The sequence below is a fragment of the Necator americanus genome, chromosome I (assembly GCF_031761385.1).
Source record: "Necator americanus strain Aroian chromosome I, whole genome shotgun sequence".
NCBI lineage: Eukaryota > Metazoa > Nematoda > Chromadorea > Rhabditida > Ancylostomatidae > Necator > Necator americanus.
The window spans coordinates 32,121,681-32,140,723 of record NC_087371.1 but is presented as its reverse complement, the minus strand read 5'-3'; the positions used below and the strand labels follow the sequence as shown (position 1 = coordinate 32,140,723).

Here is a 19,043-nt window from a genome sequence, read left to right as displayed (position 1 = left end):
ACACAAATGACGCTAATCCTAATGATCATATCTTAATGATACATGATAATGATAGACACCAATAATTAAAACACCACCTTTTAAATAATAATACTACAATAATTTAAAGTAATGAAAATATAATAATAATAATAAATAAATAATAAATATTAATTTTAAAATGATAATAAAAATAAATAAAAGTAACAATAATTAAAATAACCTTAAACATAAAACTAACTCTACATATATTGCCGATAATATTACGATGTTTTGGTGATATCGACGTTCTCGCTGAAATCGTGTGACGCTTGCAAAAAAATCGTCCAGATATACGCCTAGCTCTCAACAAGATCGAGGATCGTGGAATATTTCCTTTCCCCGAATAATAATAAAAGAATAAAGGATGAAATTTCTGGCGTTAATCGATCCGCTTGGGACCCACCACCACGTTCACTTCAATTCAGAATCCGTTGAGGTTCACGAACGTGTAACTGACCTCTACAATGACTTGCGGAGGCTAACCGATGTGTCAAGTCAGTGTTTTTATCCTCCCAGGCAAGTCTGGTACCAATTTGTCGACCCCGGAGGGATGCGAAGGCTTGGTGACCACTAGGGCGGATTCGAACCACCGATCGATCGTGCAGACACGGCTGAACCTCTAACCGACTGCGCTACACGGCATAATAATAAAGCGACGGGAATTCTGAGCTGCTCTACGGAGTAATCGGAGGGAACAGTCAACAGAAGCATGAAAAACACCCGTCGCAGTGGTTGTTGTAGGGAAAATTGTAATTTCAGTATTTATTGAGGGTTTTTGACGAAAAAGAAGAAAGAGAAGAATTTTGAAACGGAAACGTAATACTCTATGACCCTAACTAACTGGTAGATCAAATTTTGCGATGAGAGATAAAGAATTTATCTCTCAGCTTTTAAAGAAGTAACAATAGATTGACTGCAACAAATAATAGCAAAATAATAACATTAATAATAATAATAATAATAATAATAATAATAATAATAATAATAATAATAATAATAATAATAATAATAATAATAATAATAATAATAATAATAATAATAATAATAATAATAATAATAATAATAATAATAGATCTGTGAGCAACAACAGATCCCAGATAGAAAGCAACAGGGAGCGGAAAACGACAGTCTTCAAAAAATTTTTTGTTTCTCTCTATTCTAGGTTAAATGTGTTACTTTTCCTCTATTTTATTTTCATTTTCTCGTAAAAAAATGACTGAAGCGATTGCGGAAGTTCCGCAATATTCGAGTTTTTTGAAATGTTCACACATTCCAGAGGGAGAGAGAGAGAATTTCAGGAAAACCAGTTTCGAACAACAAAGCTTTCTGCCTCAGTTCTTTCTTCTTCCACACTAAAACGTTAGTAGTAATAAAGCTATATGTAAGTTAATTTTGCTATTAGCAGCTTTTAAGGAAATAAGAACTAAGTATTGAAATACTGCTTCCTTCCTCACCAGATCCCAAAAAACAGTACATGTGGTCCACGAATAGAGAAATGCGAGATGAAAGTGAAGAACTCACTGTTTGACAATGCAAAAACCTCAAAAAACTGGTATTTTACAAAAATTCATTCTAAATTTTAACGAAGTCCAGGAAGGAACTTCATCAGTTCTAACCTTACAATTCCCTCTTCTCCAGAACCATCACCTAAAAAATCAAATGCATCTAACAATACACTTCTTCCTTTAATACCTGGGACCCCTTTTTCATTTTTCTCCAGCATCGTAGCGAACATAACACGAAAATCGTACAGCTTCATTCTCCTCCTACATCTGAAAGATGAAAAAAAAAATAATTTGAAATTGAAATTTGAAATAAATTTAAATTCGAAAAAATATTCGGATAGTAAATAACAAATAAATAAATAAAAAGGAAAATAAAATAGGAAAAACATGAACACGTGTACACATCACTCAGAAATAATGAGAATTAATGATTTTTTTCCGGAGATCCCTTTGTTCAACTCCTTCTCTCAGAATCCCTCCTTCGGACAAATAGAAGAGGAAACCTGAAAAATTGGATCTTATGTACGTAAAATAGCGAAGTTCTGTGTCAGCACTTCAAAGAAAAATACAAACGTAAAAACATGATTTTCTTTAATTTTCATGTTTTTAATCTTTAATCTTTTAAATTTTTTCACGTTTGTTTACAAACATGATTTCTAACGATGATTTTTCTAGTGGCATTGTTTAAAGTGCACTTTTCTTTCAAAGTTCTATTTTGGCGCAAGGTACATAGGTCATGTGACCTTGAAAAGGTCCTACTCGGAAATATCGTATATTTCAGACCCGTCTGACAACATAAGACGTCGCAAAATAAGTTTTTTTTTACGTCAGTTGTTATATTTCCAGAAGAATCGATCGCGAATAGATTTTAGTTCCGTTGTTCTGCCACGTATCGATCGACTGCGCCCCAAATAAGATCAGTTTCAAGGAAAAGAATGAAAAAGAAGACTTTAAAGATGATCGAAGGGGATGTACGTACCGCCACTGATTTTCTTTAGCTCTAACCAAGATTGTTTTTGGTGTTCATTTTGGGCTTTACGTTTCACCTTTGCCAGAGCCCGGGGAAAAAGCAGAGCAATGAGTGACCGATCCTCTCAAGCGTCTCTCCCTTCTACAGAAAGCATTCAGACAGATCTCATGCCCAGAGAACAGCACATCGGATGGTGTTTATTTTATATGATGAAAATTTAGCGTAGAACAGCAGACCATCTCCTACAACAACTGCGAATCACAAGTGATTCGCAAACATTATTTCTTGCATTATTTTTCTTTTTTATTTTATTATTTATTCTTTGAGGGATAGGGCAGGTGTAGTGTAGAAGTTCCGCTTCCTGCACGATCGATCGGAGGTTCGAATCCGCCTTGGTGCTCACTAAGCCTTTAATCCTTCCGGGATCGATGAGTTGGTACCAGACTTGTCTGGAAGGATAAAAACACTGACTTGACCCGTCGTCTAGCCCCCGCAAGTCATTCTATAGGTCAGGTACACGTTCGTAAACCTCAAACGATCCTGAATTGAAGGGAACGTGGTGGCGCATCGGAAGCGGATTGATTAATGCCAGTGACTATATCCTTTTATCCTTTATGTGCATGGTGATGGAAGCTTTGCGGGTAGTTGTGTTGTGTGTAATAAGTTGTATCGTTGGTGAGACAGAACCACACCCTGATTGTTTCACACGCGTCGGATTGTTTCGGGGTACCAGAGGAAATTGATCGCCTATAATCGTGATTTATTCGTTCCAGACACTTTATCCTTTATCGTTTATTATATGCAATTCTATATGGGACCCCAGCAGTCCACCCAGTAACTCAAACCATTAAAGGTAATGAAATGGAGGTAGTTCATTTGTGATCGCAATTCACTAATCATTTTTGTTTTTGGACCTTTGGAAGTTATCCAAAACACCTATGATGTTCTTCGTGTTGTGATCTCCAATCTTCTGTAAAGGATCGTAACTACAATTTCCATCCCAATGTTCTCATGATGCTCGAGGAAGAGGCAAACTCTAATAAAATGTCAATTCTCTTCATCATTCGAGCTTGGGTAGCACTTGGGAGAACCGAACCGATGCCTAGAAGTTTTCTGAGAATGTCGCCAATAATTCAACAACAACATTTTATTTCTCCACATATACCTTCTTGAATTCTGGTGCTGGTGGCATTCTCGGCCATTCACACCTGTACACATCAGTTTTTTTCTCCAGTGTTTGCACAATATTCAATTTCTCACCCTAAAAAATCACTGAAAGTTTGGAACAAAAGTACATATAAGTCATATTTTTGCAATTTGCCAAGGGCCTGTCCATATTTTCCTGAAAATAGGATTCCAGAGAATTCCCGTTGCGAGAATTTCTCAGGTTCTGAAGTGTTCTGGGACATTGGGAAGACTTTTTTCCCTCTATCTGAGAAGAAGTCAATTCTAGTTTCCATTTTAAAAAAAAATATACCAAAATCTATTCTATTCAGCCGACGAGTGTTATTTGATCGTACTACTTTTTTAAGGCCTTGAAGGAATTTACACATTTTTTCGAAGGAAATGAATTCATCATGGAAGTTATCCTTCTACTAGGTTGACGAATAAGTAATAATAGTAATAATGAGGAATAATAATAAGACTAAATAATATTTTATTGTAGAATAAAATTTATTAAGAACTTTTTAATTTAACTTCTTTTATTTCTCTTTATTTTTTTTTACTTTCTAATTTTTATTTTGTTAAAAACTATATACCAATTTTATGTAGAGGTACTCGCCACAGTTTCCACATGAATCATCATCGCAGCAATACATACTGTTATTATTTATTATTAATATTAATTAATTATATTATTTTATTATTAATTAATTAGTTATTTGTACGCACTTGATATAATTGACATTAGCTTGCAAATGAAAAAGAAAATGAAGTGAAATGAAATGAGAAGAAAAACGATGTGAAGAGATTTCCGAGTCTAGAACGGTATGTGGATTCCGCTGAAATCTAGGTAGACATATTAGAGTTCACTTTTTTTTCGAAATCAAATAATTATTTTTAATTATTAGTCACTGATATCAATCGATGAATATGATCTCCGTTCAGTCTCTCTCTCCCTCTCTCTCCCTCTCTTTCTCTTTCTTTATAAACAATAATTAAAGGACATGTATACTTATGAAGAGTGACTGTACTGTAAGTTATGACGGTGATCCAGACATTTCATGCACTAGTACTTTTATGACAAATTATTTCAATATTTATACAGACTGAAGTACACGATGTAAGGATTCACTTCGACATACTAGCCCAACCAGGAAACGACAAGACATACATACCGAAAGGTTTGAGAGTTTTCGTAGAGCAAATCCTCTACGAAAACTCTCAAACCTTTCCGTAAAATTTCGTGAAAAAAAGAAACAAAATGGGAAAATCCCGCATAAAACAGCACTTAGAAAAGAAATAAACAACTTAAAATCCTGGAAAAGCTCCTTATTGCCCGTTTATGTGTCATGATCACAATTGATGGAATTTTAATGGAAAATGTAACAGTTCTTTAACAGTTCCATTTGTACCTCGCCCCTTCTCATTTATGTTGAACAACTTATTCCGGAAGTATTATTTTATAGAGATGGAAAAAAAAATTTGGAAGAAAAGAAAGAGACAGAGAAAAAATGCGCCCTGAAGAAACGTCGAAGTTAATTTTGTCTAAGTTCCAACTATAATTTTTTAATATAAATTGTAAGAATAAAATATATATATAAAATATAAATTAATAATATAATATATAAAATATATAAAAATAAAAAAATGTGAACCTTAAATTTATAAACTGTATAGATATTATTCTTGTGCCATGGTTGTAGTGATCTCACCTTGAGTCGCTGGAGTGAAGATGATTCAATGATATTTGTCACTCGGTATTTTTTTTTCCGGGGAAAATCTCGATATTAGAAATAGGGGACTTCCTCGATTTCCAAATAAATTTTTCTTTTTCAGAAACATTTTTTTTCCGTGATTAACCTTTTTTCTCCTCGACTTATAGCTCTTCTGTATTCTGATTCGTAAAAACACTTTAGTCAGAGGAATTACTCCGGCTGCAATTGACTATTACACAATGTCCTCAATCTCGGCCACGGGTACGGTGCGCAAATTGCTCAACGAGAAACTTTTAAAGTGTTATCGGCGAAAAAAAAAATACCATCGCATACACACACACGGATATTTTTTCAACACAGCTGTCTGGAGAGGAACGGGCAGAGCGGGGAGAGAAAAAAATCGCGGCTGACGGCGGCGGCGGCGGCGGCTGTTCGTTAACCACCGAACAGCAGCTGTTCGCGCTGATTTCGCTCAAACTATGGGGGGGGGACTTTGTGGAAAAGTGCAAAGAAATTAAGAAGAAGAAAAAGAAGAAGACGAAACGAAACGATCCGGTATTGTGGGTTGTTGTGTTCAGACATCGACACTTCATCGGAGTCAGTCAGGAAGTGAGCGCATTTGACGAATGTTTGTGAGAGAGAGTGTGTATGTGGATCAAAGATACGCAGATAGAAACTGTCTATACGTATCAGGTGGTGACGGGACATGCACTTTTGCATCCATACACACACGCACACACACTCTTTCACTCACAAACGTACACACCACTCACTCGTTCACTCCAAATGCACGTATATAAACACCTTGTCGACTAGAAATCTCTAAGGGGGGACTGAGAATTTTTCGAGAAATATTAGTTTACCTCATCTTGAGGGGCAAAAGGATAAAGTGTCTTCCTTTAAAGGCATCACCCCACGAATTTGAGGTGGTACGGATTTCAGGTGAAGTATTCGTATACGGGATCGTAAACGATGGACAGGAGGGTGATTCCGTCCATTTCTTCCTAAATGCCGTAAAAAAACGGCCCGGAAGATACGGCTTCGAGCGTTCCGGCGCGCTATCTTCTAGAAGGAGTTCGATTAGAGCGCGCCAGCCTTGTGCACGCGCCACATCTTCCGGACCATTTTTTACGGGAATTAGGAAGAAATGGACAGAATCACCCCCTCTCTATAATCTACGATCGGTGGGGTGATGCCTTTAATCAATCCGCTTCGGATGTGCCACCACGTTCACTTCAATTCAATGGATAGGTATAGGTGTGTTGTTCACGAGTTTCCTTGATCAATTTCCTCTGGTAATCCAGAATAAAACGATGCGTGTGAAACGACCACGGTATGGACCTGTCTCACCAACGATACAACTTATTACACACAACAGAACTGCCCGCAAAACTGTGCACATTTGACCATGTGACCATGCACATAGAGGATCAAAGAATAAAGTGTCTGGCGTTAATCAATCCTCTTCATGGATGGTGTTTTGGAAAAGTTCCAAAGGTCTAAAAACAAAGATTAATAGTGCATTGCGATCACACACGAACTATCACCATTTCACTAACTCTAATGGTTTGAGTTACAGGGCAGACAGCTGGGGTCCTTTAAAGAATTGTCTAAAATAAAGGGTAAAGGATAGGGTGTCTGGCGTTAATCAATCTGCTTGGGATCCGCCCCCACGTTCACTTCAATTCAGAATCGTTTGAGGTTCACGAACGTGTAACTGGCCCAAACAATGACCTCCCAGAGAAGTCTAGTACCAATTTATCGATTCTGGAGGGATGAAAGACCTAGGCCGGATTCGAACCTCCGATCGATCGTGCATGCAGCAGCGGAACCTCTAACCGACTGCGCTACTGGTTAAATCCACTATGCAGCAAAACCTTAATCATCCTAAGAGGCGAACATAATAAGAAACGAAGGCGGTAGCCGTGTAATTTGGTCGACAACTTGTCAACTGTAACTTACTAGAAGTAAATTGTGATCATAACATTGTACTAGAGGAACTCGTCCAAAGTACAGAGTAAGGGAGTCATTCGCCTGTATGAAAGTATTTATTATATCTATTATACTCTATTGATTTCTGTTTCTAATCGACTGCGCTACACCCGCTCCAAGCTAATCTTACTTGGTTAAATCCACTATATAACAAAACCTGAGTAATCCTAAGAGGTTTCTCTATTTTCAAAATTTTTTGTTTTCTCTTATTAGGAACGCTTCCACTTAGGAAGCAAAAAAAAAATCAAAAGAAAATCAAAATCAAAAGAACCTGTTCCGACGTTTGGATCAAGATCCCAATTCTGTACCGTCATATTACTTTTTGTGCACAATTCCATATAATCTATTCTTTGCGCAAAGATTGTTTCGGCATTGCAAAATCCTATATTTTTGACGGGATCCTATCAAGATGACCGCCTACGAAGCTCGTTTCTAGACGGCTGCCTTCGATGGGGGACCTCCGGGAAGCTCTTATGTCCATAAAGTGTGGACGAGTTGTCCTGAACGAAAACATATGCTAAAAAAATAAAAAAAATGCATTCTTAATTATAACAGCGAAGGATTTTGCTGTAATGTTTCTTCAATATTCAATGGGATATAGTCGAGCATCAGAAAGAAGAAAAAATTCAGAAAAATTCGTTGAAATCAGCTGGTTTCCGCGGTAGTACTGCTCTTATTTTTACAGTATCACCTCGTATTTTTAACATCTGCATCCTGATAACAAAATTTACGTTGATCTACGTTGATCGTCGATCAATGCAGGGATTTTCTCAACGGATAAGAGAAAAAAAAGTTGAATTTATGTTCGAGGACGAGTTTTCCCTGGAGATTCGATGTCATTTGTTGGAAGATTGAAAAACTTGACATGATTGAACGTCTAGAGTGTCTTTATGATCGATACATAGCATACGAGACACCCATATCCGCATAAAGTAAGGAACAGAAAACAAAAAACGAAAAAGAAGAAAAAAAGAAAACAAACCTAATGAAAACTCGTCCACCACCTACTCTTTTGTAACCGTTTTTGAAATTTAAGCCGGCTAAAATGGAAAATCCGTACATTTATTGACGGGCTTCTGGACTTCTGGATCACACTGTCGTTCATTTTAAGAAGTTAAGAGTTCCTTCCAGACGAGTATCAATAATTGTTTCATTCTAAAAGGGATAGGGTGAAGAGGAGAAAAAAAAAGAAATGACTGAAAATTTCCAGTAAAAGAAAATGGAACAGAAATTTCCAGTAAAAAATGGAACAGAAATTTCCAGTAGAAAATAGAACAGAAATTTCCAGTAAAAAATGGAATAGAAATTTCCAGTAAAAAAATGGAACAGATTAGGGTTAGGTTATTTTCTTCACCTCTTCCTTTCTTCATATTTCTTCCTCTGCTCGTCTACTAACCCAGCGGTCTTCAAAAAAAATTTATGGATGACATTTCTTGACACAAACAACTAGAAAAGTTTCTATTTCAGCAATCCGCCTACGGGATCGGTCTTCTAATCTTGCTCATAGCAGCACTTCCTCGTATTCTCCCGCAACTTATGGAACCACATGCTGTTCCAGTTGTACCGATTTCTTTCTACATTACAGGAACAATGCTCAACTTTTTTCTGGTAAGCCCACTTTCCTGAAATGAAGCATGAGCAACAAGCTACCGTAATTAAAAAGAACTGGTTTCAGTTGTACGTGTATTGGCACTGGTACTGGCACGTGGCCAGCCTTTGGGGTTCAGCTGTACGAGTTCATTTTGGTCAAATAGTTCGAAATGCGAACAATCGTTCACGACGGGATCGACCAAGACTGCCGAAGGAACGGATGGAATTCCCACAACCACTTGAAGTGGACAGACTTGTCACCTCATCCATGATACCCGAATCGTTTCAAATGGAAGTTCCCAGCGCCGGTGCCGGTGAAATGATGCCATCTCATGATAGTAATGTTTCGCTGATATTTAGAGAAGTACGAGAAGCGCAGATGAATGGTGAGGTCCTGAAAGGAATGACTGTTATGGATGATGGTGCGTCTACAGCGGAGAGACCGGTATTTTTCCTAGAAGTTCCAGCCACGTCTAGAACTGTACGCGCTCGGTATCCACACGAACCGCCGGTAATTAAAGCGATCATGAAACGAGGAATGGAGGATGTCGTAACGAAACAACTTGATGTTGCTGCTAAACGTGCGCTGTATAGGAAAAAAGCGAGCAACAGGGAAGCTACAATCGATCAGGATAGTGAAGAAACTTTAAACAGATCCAGAAAAAGTATTTCTAATTTGGGAACTCTTGATGTGACTGAAGAGGAGCTACTCCTCCCTGGAAGATCTTCGACAACAACGCGAAAATCATTGACGAATACAGATCCGAGAGCTGAACAAACGAATCAGAAGACATCGAAAAAATCCAGAAAAACTACGAATGACGTAAAAATTAAGAAAGAAGACGAGAAGGAGAAATCTAAAGTCAGGAGAGTATCAATCACTCCAAAGAAATCGATCACACAACTTCCTAATGGTCCTACTACGTCGAATAAAAAAATCAAGGATGTCACGAAACGGCGACAATCGATCCTGACGGCAGATCAAGACCATGAGGAGCGGATCAAATCTCTTGTACCAGCTTCCGAGCTATCAACTCCAAGCACACCACCGATGCCAATAATTGCCACACGGGTGGCACCGGATGCCGTGGAGAATCGAATGTTAAAAGTTCAAGAAGATTTCCTCTCAAAACGTCAGATGAGGGATGATCTAAGTGAACGTAAACCACGTCGACTCCTACCAAAAACTCCAGATGAACATCCGTCCGGCGAAATTTCCAGGGCAAAATTCTACTTGCAAAATTCCGACTTTCCCACGGACCATGAATATCAAGACTTAGAACAAAACTAGCTGTTCGGATTCGTAAAACCAAAAAAAAGTGACCTCCAAATTATGATTTTTCCTCTTTTACTTTCTTTTTTTTGTAGCAAACATGAAAAAAAAACTGCCGTAGAGAGCCAAAAATAACAATTCTAGCGATACTGGAACTATTCTCCTATCAATATGTTAGATTGAGATTGAATTAAATGTTCTAGGGACCAGTTTTCGCAGAAGTTTAAGCGTTCTCACATCATGAAAAAGAAAATACTCAGAACTATCATGTACGTATAAAATAGCACTAGTCGTGATCAACGATTTCGATTTCGCTTCACTCCTTTATCGTTGTTTTTCGCTTTTCCGAATGTTGACGATCAATATCTATACTGCACACAGTTCATGCATAGAAAAACTCATGGTGCCGACAAATTATACCGTCTTCTTTGCTCTTCCTCTACTATGAAGACTTAATTTTGCTCATTTTTCTTTCGTGCTTCTGAGACATTGCTACCGTAGTCTATTTTTAGGTATTTTATTCTGTATTACACACCGGGTTTGCTCTTGTGTTGCGGGAATCCATGTATCTCGGTGATTATGAACTCATGTGATAGCGTATTTTCAATAAATAAATAAATAAACTGATTTGAAGTATAAAATCAAAGAAAATCCAAACTCACAAAGCAAAATAATTTGTCGATTGCATTTTTTGATTTTTTGAGCATTCCTATCGATGGACCAAAAATTTCGATCGATGGATTAAAAAGAACTACTGGACTGACTACTGACTAATAAAAAATCTAAGAAATTGTGCGCTCATAACAGCTCCAACACCTTTTTCCATTATTTGAAATTAAATTCCAATTCAGTTGACATTTTTAGCTTCGAAATAATTTACTACGGATCGTTGACGAAATCCTTCAACAGAACACATACCTAGACTCTGAAAACACAGATTGTGGAATTTCCGGGAATTTTTGACTATAACAAAGGATAGACAGATTACTAACAACAGGAATGGAGAACTCGTAGGAAAATAAGGGAACGACATTGATTGGTGCAATAAAAACGAATATTAGCAATCAACCTTCCCACATTTGGAAAATAACAACAAGAAAAACCGCAATAAAAGAGCATAGAACATCAGAACTAACATCTCCTATCCCAGATGTTTGAAACAATAAACTAATACAAAGCATAGTTAACAAATCCAGCATAAATTTAGGGTGCACATCTACCGATGAATCTTGGATACAAACAAACATCTCTAATATGATGAGTATTTGTCAACCAACATATAAAACGCTCCAATCCCAAACCGTAGCCACCGTGGGGTACTGAACCGTACTTTCTTTGGTCCATATACCTTAAACATGGGTCTCTGTCAGGATTCAGTTAGTACACCTCTCGGGTATCGTTCATACTACGAAACTGTTAATGGAAAACTCACCAAAAATAATTCTTTGGGTCAATACCTGCCCCAATAAACGCCTTGTGTAGATCGTCTTCATGCCAGATACGCATAGATCCACCAACAATCTCACCAACACCTGTAGGGCTTATGAAAATTCTTTTTTCCTAACAAATTCAAGGAATAAAGACGTACCAGGCATCAGAAGATCTACCGATTCAGTAAGTTCATTGTCGTCTTCGCAGCGAGACATATAGAAGGATTTTATTCCAGCTGGAAATCTGTTGAGCAGAATTGGCTGAAATAATTTAGTTTTATGTTAAGTGATGCGAGCTGCACTGATTTCAATTTAGAGGTGTCACTAAAAACCAAAAATGAAGTACAATAAAACATGACAGACGTCTCAAATGTGGAAAAGAATGGAAATAATACGTCCTATCGGCAATACACAAAAGACTAGTTATCGGTAAAAGGCACGATGTGAGCTTGAGCTTACCCATATCCCAAAAGGAGATTTATACCATACTGGCGACGATCACATGATTGCAGAATAAATTTGAAAAAAAAAATGAAACCCAATAAGTAATAGATAAAACATGGTAAAACTAATCATACGATTGTGATAATCTAGTGGAGAATAAATGACGAAACCAAAACAAAACAAGGTTTACTAATATTGAATATGTTTAGTTGCGTTCTTTTGCGAAAAACTATGAACAACTAAATGTAAGCTGTCAAAGTTTGGAATAGTGAAATCCAAACACGTTTTCTGATGCTCCTCTCAAAGGATGACTTCGAACTTTGCGTTTCAGATTTTTTCTGTTTTCCTTAAGAAAACGATTGAACAGTAGCATAGTCAATTCTACAATTAGTATCTCACTAAGTAAAAAATCCTACAACATACCATTTTCTCGACAATTTCAAAATGTGATCAAACACCTCTGAGATGAACGAAATGAACAATTTTGCACATAAAACAACTAGGTGGAGGATCTCCAAAGAAACTGCTTGTACTTCTGGCTACTGGAGAAAGAGCCAGCGACTTAGTATTCCAAGGTGAACAATTTCCTAGAATTTAGCTGACCAACCCTGAACAGAATGTCCTTAACCCCCTCCCAACTACTACAAATACACTGAAAAGGTGACGTTGAAGTAACAGCGAATGTTTGGAGTTTTAAGAGTTTCATTACTCTAGATAAACTTGCCAACCCCTTTTCAAATATTCCAATGATGTGAAAAACCTTATTTCACACAAAAAAGGAGTAGAAACCTTTTGAGCTCAAACTCTCACCTCTCCTATAGTATCTGTCATTTTCCTCTCCGCTGCTTCAGCGATATCTTCACCATGTACAAATTTTTCACCGTATTCATTACGTACATCATGTTCTATCAACCACTCTATGGCTTCCGTGTAGGTCATGCGACGGAATGGTCGTTGCGGTGGTTTGAACTCCTAGACGTGGTCAAGTTGATAATAGGATAATCGAGTTCGGACAAATACACTTCTCATGAACTTACAGGGTTCACAAAATCGATGAGCGCTCTTACGGATGGATCCGACATGAGTCGATCCACCGTGTCACATACGATATTCTCAATGCGATCCATAAGTTCCTCAAAAGTGATAAAAGCACATTCCGCCTCAACATGTGCGTATTCTGCCAAATGACGACGAGTCCGCGACTTCTCAGCACTGAGAAAGAGCAAAAATCGCTATATAAACATCCAATCGACGAAAAAAGAACTTATACTGAATAAAATTTTTTTGAGAAACATAAAAAACCTCCTCAGAACCTACCGATAAGACTGCGCGATACAGTAGACATCTCCTAGAGAAGCGTTGCATGTTTCCAAATACAGCTGCGACGACTGTGTTAGGTAAGATTGTTCCCCAAAGTAATCCAAAGCGAAAAGAGTTGAACCACCTTCTACCTTCAACAAAATCTTCTTGTAGAAATTATGGGCATAACAATGTGCAAGTCATACTATATCCTTAAAAACAGTACATCACGATATTGACTATGTTGGAGTTTCTGTGGGACAATATAGATTTCGGGATATTACGAGTAGGTAATTGCGGCCACGCTCAATTCCCTCTGACCGCCCTAAAAAAAACGGCGTTGGAAAACGGCGCTCTCAAACCGCAGCGCCTCGCCGCATGTGCGAGAGTGACGCACTGTAACATTGTAGAAGATTCACACGCCGTTTTTCAGGACGAGCAGGGGGGAATTAAGCGTACTTGTAATCTACAGCCCTACCTTTAGCTTGTCTCACAAACCACAAGATTGTCAACTTCGTGATATGCTGCCTTTGAACTTCACAAGGACGTGACTGGTCCCCAAACTTTCTAACTAAGCGCTAGAGAATAATTCTCTTCAACTAAAAGAATTCATCCAAACAGATCCAACAATCATTTGTTTGATCTAGACCTAATTAACATCAACTCACTTGAGTTTGCACCAATGATGGAGGACAAATCTCTGTGTATCCTGCATGGTAGAAATGTTCGCGCATCGCTCTTGTGGCAGCAGCTCGAATCCTCAAGATTCTGGACGCGTTCTCGCCCCTAATAACAAGATGCCTGGAAAAGCACAAAAGAAATAAAGAAGTTGAGGAAAACAAGGGGAAAAAAGAATCCACGTAAATCGAAAATACGAAGTTTTCACCTATTGTCGAGCATCACTTCGACGCCCGCCTCTTCATTCAGGACATTGTCAATACCTCCTGGTGGAGCGCTCCCGATCAATTTCCAGTAGTCCACAACCAACTCATGACCATCTGGCGCTTGTTTCCCCTCCGGTACCTGAACTACTAAAATATTATTTTGTACTAGAATAAAAATGTGAAAAAAGGTAAAAATCTACACCTTCTTGATAGTTCCGTAAACTTCGACGGAGCTTTCGGTGTTCAGGGTGACTGCATCGTAGCTTTGACACTATAAGTGTTTTTCTTTTTTAACTAACTAAAAATTTGCAGTAAATTTTGCTACAAAAAGCTCAAAGCTAGATATCAACCTTTAGGAACTGACCAAAATGTCGTTAAGAACACATTGTAAGTAGCCACTTCCATCACGGAGTACCCAGAACATGAGCGATTTTCCTGAAGAGAAAAAACTTCCACAACTTTTATTTTGAATTTGATGCTTGAAATTACATGAGGTTCAAAATTCACAGATACTGTAATGTTTGCTAACCAAAAGAAAAAAGATGAGTTCATAACATAAAACTGAAGAAAAAGCTATAGAACAATACTGGACAAAGAAAAAAGAAGAAGAAGGGTAGAGTGCATATATCGATGCCTTTTTTCAATTATCCACAATTATCTGCAACTAAAGCTGTCTCTAAACTTCAAAGTGGAGCACCGACCGAACATCCGTCAAAACTACTCAGATTAATACTGAGAAGCTTCCATAAAATCTCCACGTTCCAGAAAAAAAGTCAAGGAAAATGAAACAAAAACCTTGTCTTCGTAATCTATGCACCCAAGCTTTCACACGCACTCGTTGATCTCTGTATTTTACGCAATCCTTTATTTTCACAAGCGTTGCAGGCGGAAGAGATTGATCCAGGGAGAAAGTGATCTATAACCACAAATAGTAAATCCTTACTATGATAAGGATCAGATCTTTGATGAACAAAAGGTTAAATTACTTTCTTTGCTTCTTCTAGTGCAGTCTGTGTAGCTGCTTCTTGCTCTTTTGCTCGTCCTGCAGCTTTTTCAGCCTTTTTCAATTCAGCTTCATACCTAAACTAAAGATTTTTGTTAAGTCTTGAACAAACCAAAAGGAATAAAGGTGTAAAATTCAACGAAGCTCACTTCTTCAAGTTCTTCTTGATGGCTGCTTTTGTTGCTGGCTCCCATGTCTTAGTACCATCCTCTTTGACAGTTCGAACAAAAAACTCGCCGGTATTTTTTGAGAGCATCATGGCCTAAAGCTCAGCAAGAAAGCAATAGAGAATAAATCCACTTATTTAGTAAATTTTCGAATGTGTGTAACTGGAGCACCCAACATCAGATACAAGCAAGAGCAAGCGGGTCAAAATCAAATTTTAAGCTATTAAAATTAGCAATTAGCTATATATTCTGATTAAAACGTAAGAGCAGTTGACTACATAAGAAGCAACGTGAACAATCAAAGTATACAAAAAGGCGTGAAAGGACTCAACCGCTAGGCAATGCTTCTTGTCAGAAGAGTCACATTTAAAGGCATCATCCCACGAATCTGGAGTGGTACGGATTTCCGGTGGAGTCGTAGATTATGGAGAGGAGGGTGATTCCGTTCATTTCATCCTAATTGCCGTAGAAAACGGCCCGGAAGATACGGCTTCAAGCGTTTCCGCGCACTATTTTTTACAAGGAGTTCGATTGGAGCGCGCTAGCACTATGCTGCGCCGCATCTTACGGGCCGTTTTTTACGGCAATTAGGAAGGAATGGACAGAATCACACCCCTCTCAATAATCTACTATGCCGTATACGAATACTCCACCTGAAATCCGTACCAGCCCAGATTCATGGGGTGATGCCTTTAAGTTCACATATCTCGTTCTCAATACCAGTACTTTTAAAATGAACCAAGTCTTTACAGTACTCTGAACACAAAGAGAAAGTTCACAGTACCTGAAATAGTGTTCCTAGCGGTTTCTCTTCAGTCCCGTCATTCTCGTCGGAACCAGACTCCGGACAGATGTAGAATTTAGTCATAACAGCTACGCGAAATTAAAGCAGATCTACCCTGAAAATAAAGAACAATATACGTAAATACAACAAATTTCCCTATCACGAGAGAAAAAACTGAACGAGAAAAGCAGAGAAATTTCATTTAAAAAAAAAACGATTTCATGGATTCTAAGCTCGACTAGTACAGGTACACCTCTGACTGGATCCAAAAAAGAAAGAACACAGAAAGGAACCACAGCATTTGACTTTTTTCTTTGCTTAACGAAGATTTATAAACGATTTCGTTCCGTTTCTGCATAGCAACAACACGTCACCAGGAAGTTTTTCAAGGATATAGCTGAAATAGATTATATCGAGGATTATACTGGAAAATATCAGAGTAACCAATACCGATGACGTTACAAGTGATACTTCCATAAGGAGTATTTCACGGAATCAATCCATAGAATCACAGACCAGTACAAATATATTAGGTTGATTGAGAACTTCTTCCTCAACTTACAGAAAAAAACTACCTCTTCTTAGAAAAAAAACAACCATCTAAACCATTAATCAAAACTTTTCGAGGATAGAAGAAACCATACTCTATGCATAAATATTTCTGGCACTTTATTTTCCTAACTTACTTTTTCTCTTAGTAACTTTTGTTTACATATCATAGATAGTCTAAGACTAATGCTTAGGCCTTAGGACCTCGATTGATTGGATTATTTACTTTGAGAAATAAAAGCCACTGAGTGCCCCCTAACTACATTTTACCCGGACTTTTCCTTACGATTGTTGATGTTTCTCCCATTTCCTCCAAGAACTGAAGCAACATTCGTCTGCAAGGTAATCCATCCATAAAACGAAAAGTTCCGAAATTTAAGGAAAAAAAGATTTTATTTGGAGGAAATGTTCAATGTTTTATGAAGGTTAAGAAGCTATTTTCTCACCAAAAAGCCCGCATATTTCAAATGAAGAGCAGAAATCCGACATTTTAAAGAAAGGTTAACGAATATGTGCCGGCAACTCAATCCTAGAGAGATGTTTTGCTAGAATTGAGCAAAAGACAACATAAAATGCTCCCGTGTGATGATTTTTTAAAATTATTGGTGCTAAGAAATGGATTTCTATCACACTGTTGCTATGATATCCAATGTATTTAGCCTCATCCATTCATTAATAACTAATACAAAGACACAGCAGAATTGAAATACTTGGAAATCGGCGAGCAGAACGTTGCGGGAAGTCAACTGTAGCAGGATTCCGAATAGACAGTACTTCGACGTAAAATAGTGTTTCGCAGTTAAGTTTGAGTGAAAACAGGAGACAAGGGGAAAACAGAATATCCATGGGAAAACAGAAAAGCGTAGAATTTGGAAGAAAGCAGAAACAACAACGGCTTTCCAGTCACTCCTCAAAGGCGCTTAAATACACTCCTACCATGATGCAATAGGCATAAGCAGAAGTTGCAAAAGAGAAAAGCAAAGCGAAAGAATAAATTTCGTCAGATTGTGCAATACCTCACTGAAGTAGTTCGGTTACGGTGGCTGATTAGCATCGGGGCGCACCGAGCATCGGTCCTTTAATGAGGCTCATAGCGATGGGAGCTGATATCATTTCTATTCGTTTATAATAGTGTTGACGTTGAAATGACACCTTTCGGTAGTTGATTATGTCCACACTCACTAAAGGGGCGTGGAATCTAGTTTTTGCTCGTAATTCTCGGAATAAGAAGCGCTTATTGTGAATGTGGTTCTCTTGGAACCATAGTTTACTTGGAATTAAAAGATCACTGGAATTAAAAGGATAAAGTCGGATAATTGAAGCTGCACTGTCCAGACTTCTGCGATATCTGTATTCACCGTTTGCTGCGTCGCAAGAAATACGCATCAAGAATCGCCCTCCCGTCAGTATCGACAATTATACCATCTTCGATTTTTTCTAATCATTCGATGATAATGAAAGGAATGAAGGAGGCTGCGCAATAGCTTCTCAGGACTACAAACCAGTGGAGGAGTTTGGATCAACGTCGTTTGTTTGACTGCGGGATCGCGGAGGGCTCAAACTCTGGATCATAAGTGCTCACGTATCGCGAAGATCGAAATGCGAAGACCGCTGGCGACTACAACGAGGACGTGTTTTATGACGAACTCAAGAAGTTGATGTCCAAAATACCAAGCCAGCAGGCGGTAATTGTCCGAATAGATGCGAAAGATGGAACAACAATCCGATGTGATTGAAAGATGGTTCTATCTCACGGAACAAACATCGGACAACGGAAATCGTCTAATAGATTGCGAGCAGACGAACCTCGTCATTGCATCCACGTTTAGGAATCATCGACGCCATCAGCTTACGTGGTATCGCGGAAGAACGCGATTCAAATGTTTTGCCCACGTTTCCAAAACATCCTGCCATTACTGAGGAGATAAAGCATATCAGAGAAATATCAACGCAGATGTTTTGGGAACCTCGCCCAGCACAGTATAAAAGGGAATGATAAATGCGCGAATGCGAATAGCGATGCTGCGAAGGTCTCCTATCTCTTTTCTTATTTTTGCGATTGTTTTCTCCATGTATTTCTTTTGCGATAGCCTATTTAATATTGTTTATCATCCTTATATTTGAAATATATTATGCATCATATTTTTGCTATATTATCTGCGATCGTTTTATTCTATTATAATCACTTATCATTATTATTTACGAATGAAGTACATATTTTGCGATTGATAAAATTGCGAATGTTGCGAATAT

The 19,043-nt window shown here is 38.0% G+C and overlaps 3 protein-coding genes across 4 annotated transcripts in view; 1 reads left to right on the top strand and 2 right to left on the bottom strand.

The window, feature by feature from the left end:
• RB195_007498 (uncharacterized protein) overlaps nucleotides 1-10,248 on the top strand; it is a gene marked incomplete at both ends in the record, with an annotated part of 60,054 nt that extends 49,806 nt beyond the window's left edge. Inside the window, 2 exons of one of the 2 annotated variants that reach the window (XM_064181157.1) lie at nucleotides 8,835-8,975; nucleotides 9,043-10,248. In XM_064181157.1, coding sequence (XP_064037969.1) covers nucleotides 8,835-8,975; nucleotides 9,043-10,248 — 1,347 coding nt within the window. Of the gene's footprint in view, nucleotides 1-8,834; nucleotides 8,976-9,042 lie in introns of those variants that run through there. The other variant, XM_064181159.1, reaches the window with a different exon arrangement.
• Nucleotides 905-3,698, bottom strand: RB195_007499 (uncharacterized protein; the record flags this gene model as incomplete). The annotated part of the gene is made up of 2 exons (XM_064181162.1): nucleotides 905-1,095; nucleotides 3,662-3,698. 2 exons carry the CDS (start codon nucleotides 3,696-3,698, stop codon nucleotides 905-907), a joined length of 228 nt encoding a protein of 75 aa, XP_064037971.1.
• Nucleotides 10,249-11,433: 1,185 nt separating the features above from the next.
• Nucleotides 11,434-16,325, bottom strand: RB195_007497 (uncharacterized protein; the record flags this gene model as incomplete). The annotated part of the gene is made up of 14 exons (XM_064181156.1): nucleotides 11,434-11,578; nucleotides 11,663-11,762; nucleotides 11,819-11,921; nucleotides 12,915-13,076; nucleotides 13,142-13,316; nucleotides 13,422-13,555; nucleotides 14,072-14,204; nucleotides 14,290-14,426; nucleotides 14,490-14,558; nucleotides 14,652-14,722; nucleotides 15,083-15,203; nucleotides 15,274-15,367; nucleotides 15,440-15,552; nucleotides 16,242-16,325. The coding sequence occupies 14 exons, from the start codon at nucleotides 16,323-16,325 to the stop codon at nucleotides 11,434-11,436; spliced, it is 1,641 nt and encodes a 546-aa protein (XP_064037968.1).
• Between the last annotated feature and the right edge of the window lie 2,718 nt (nucleotides 16,326-19,043).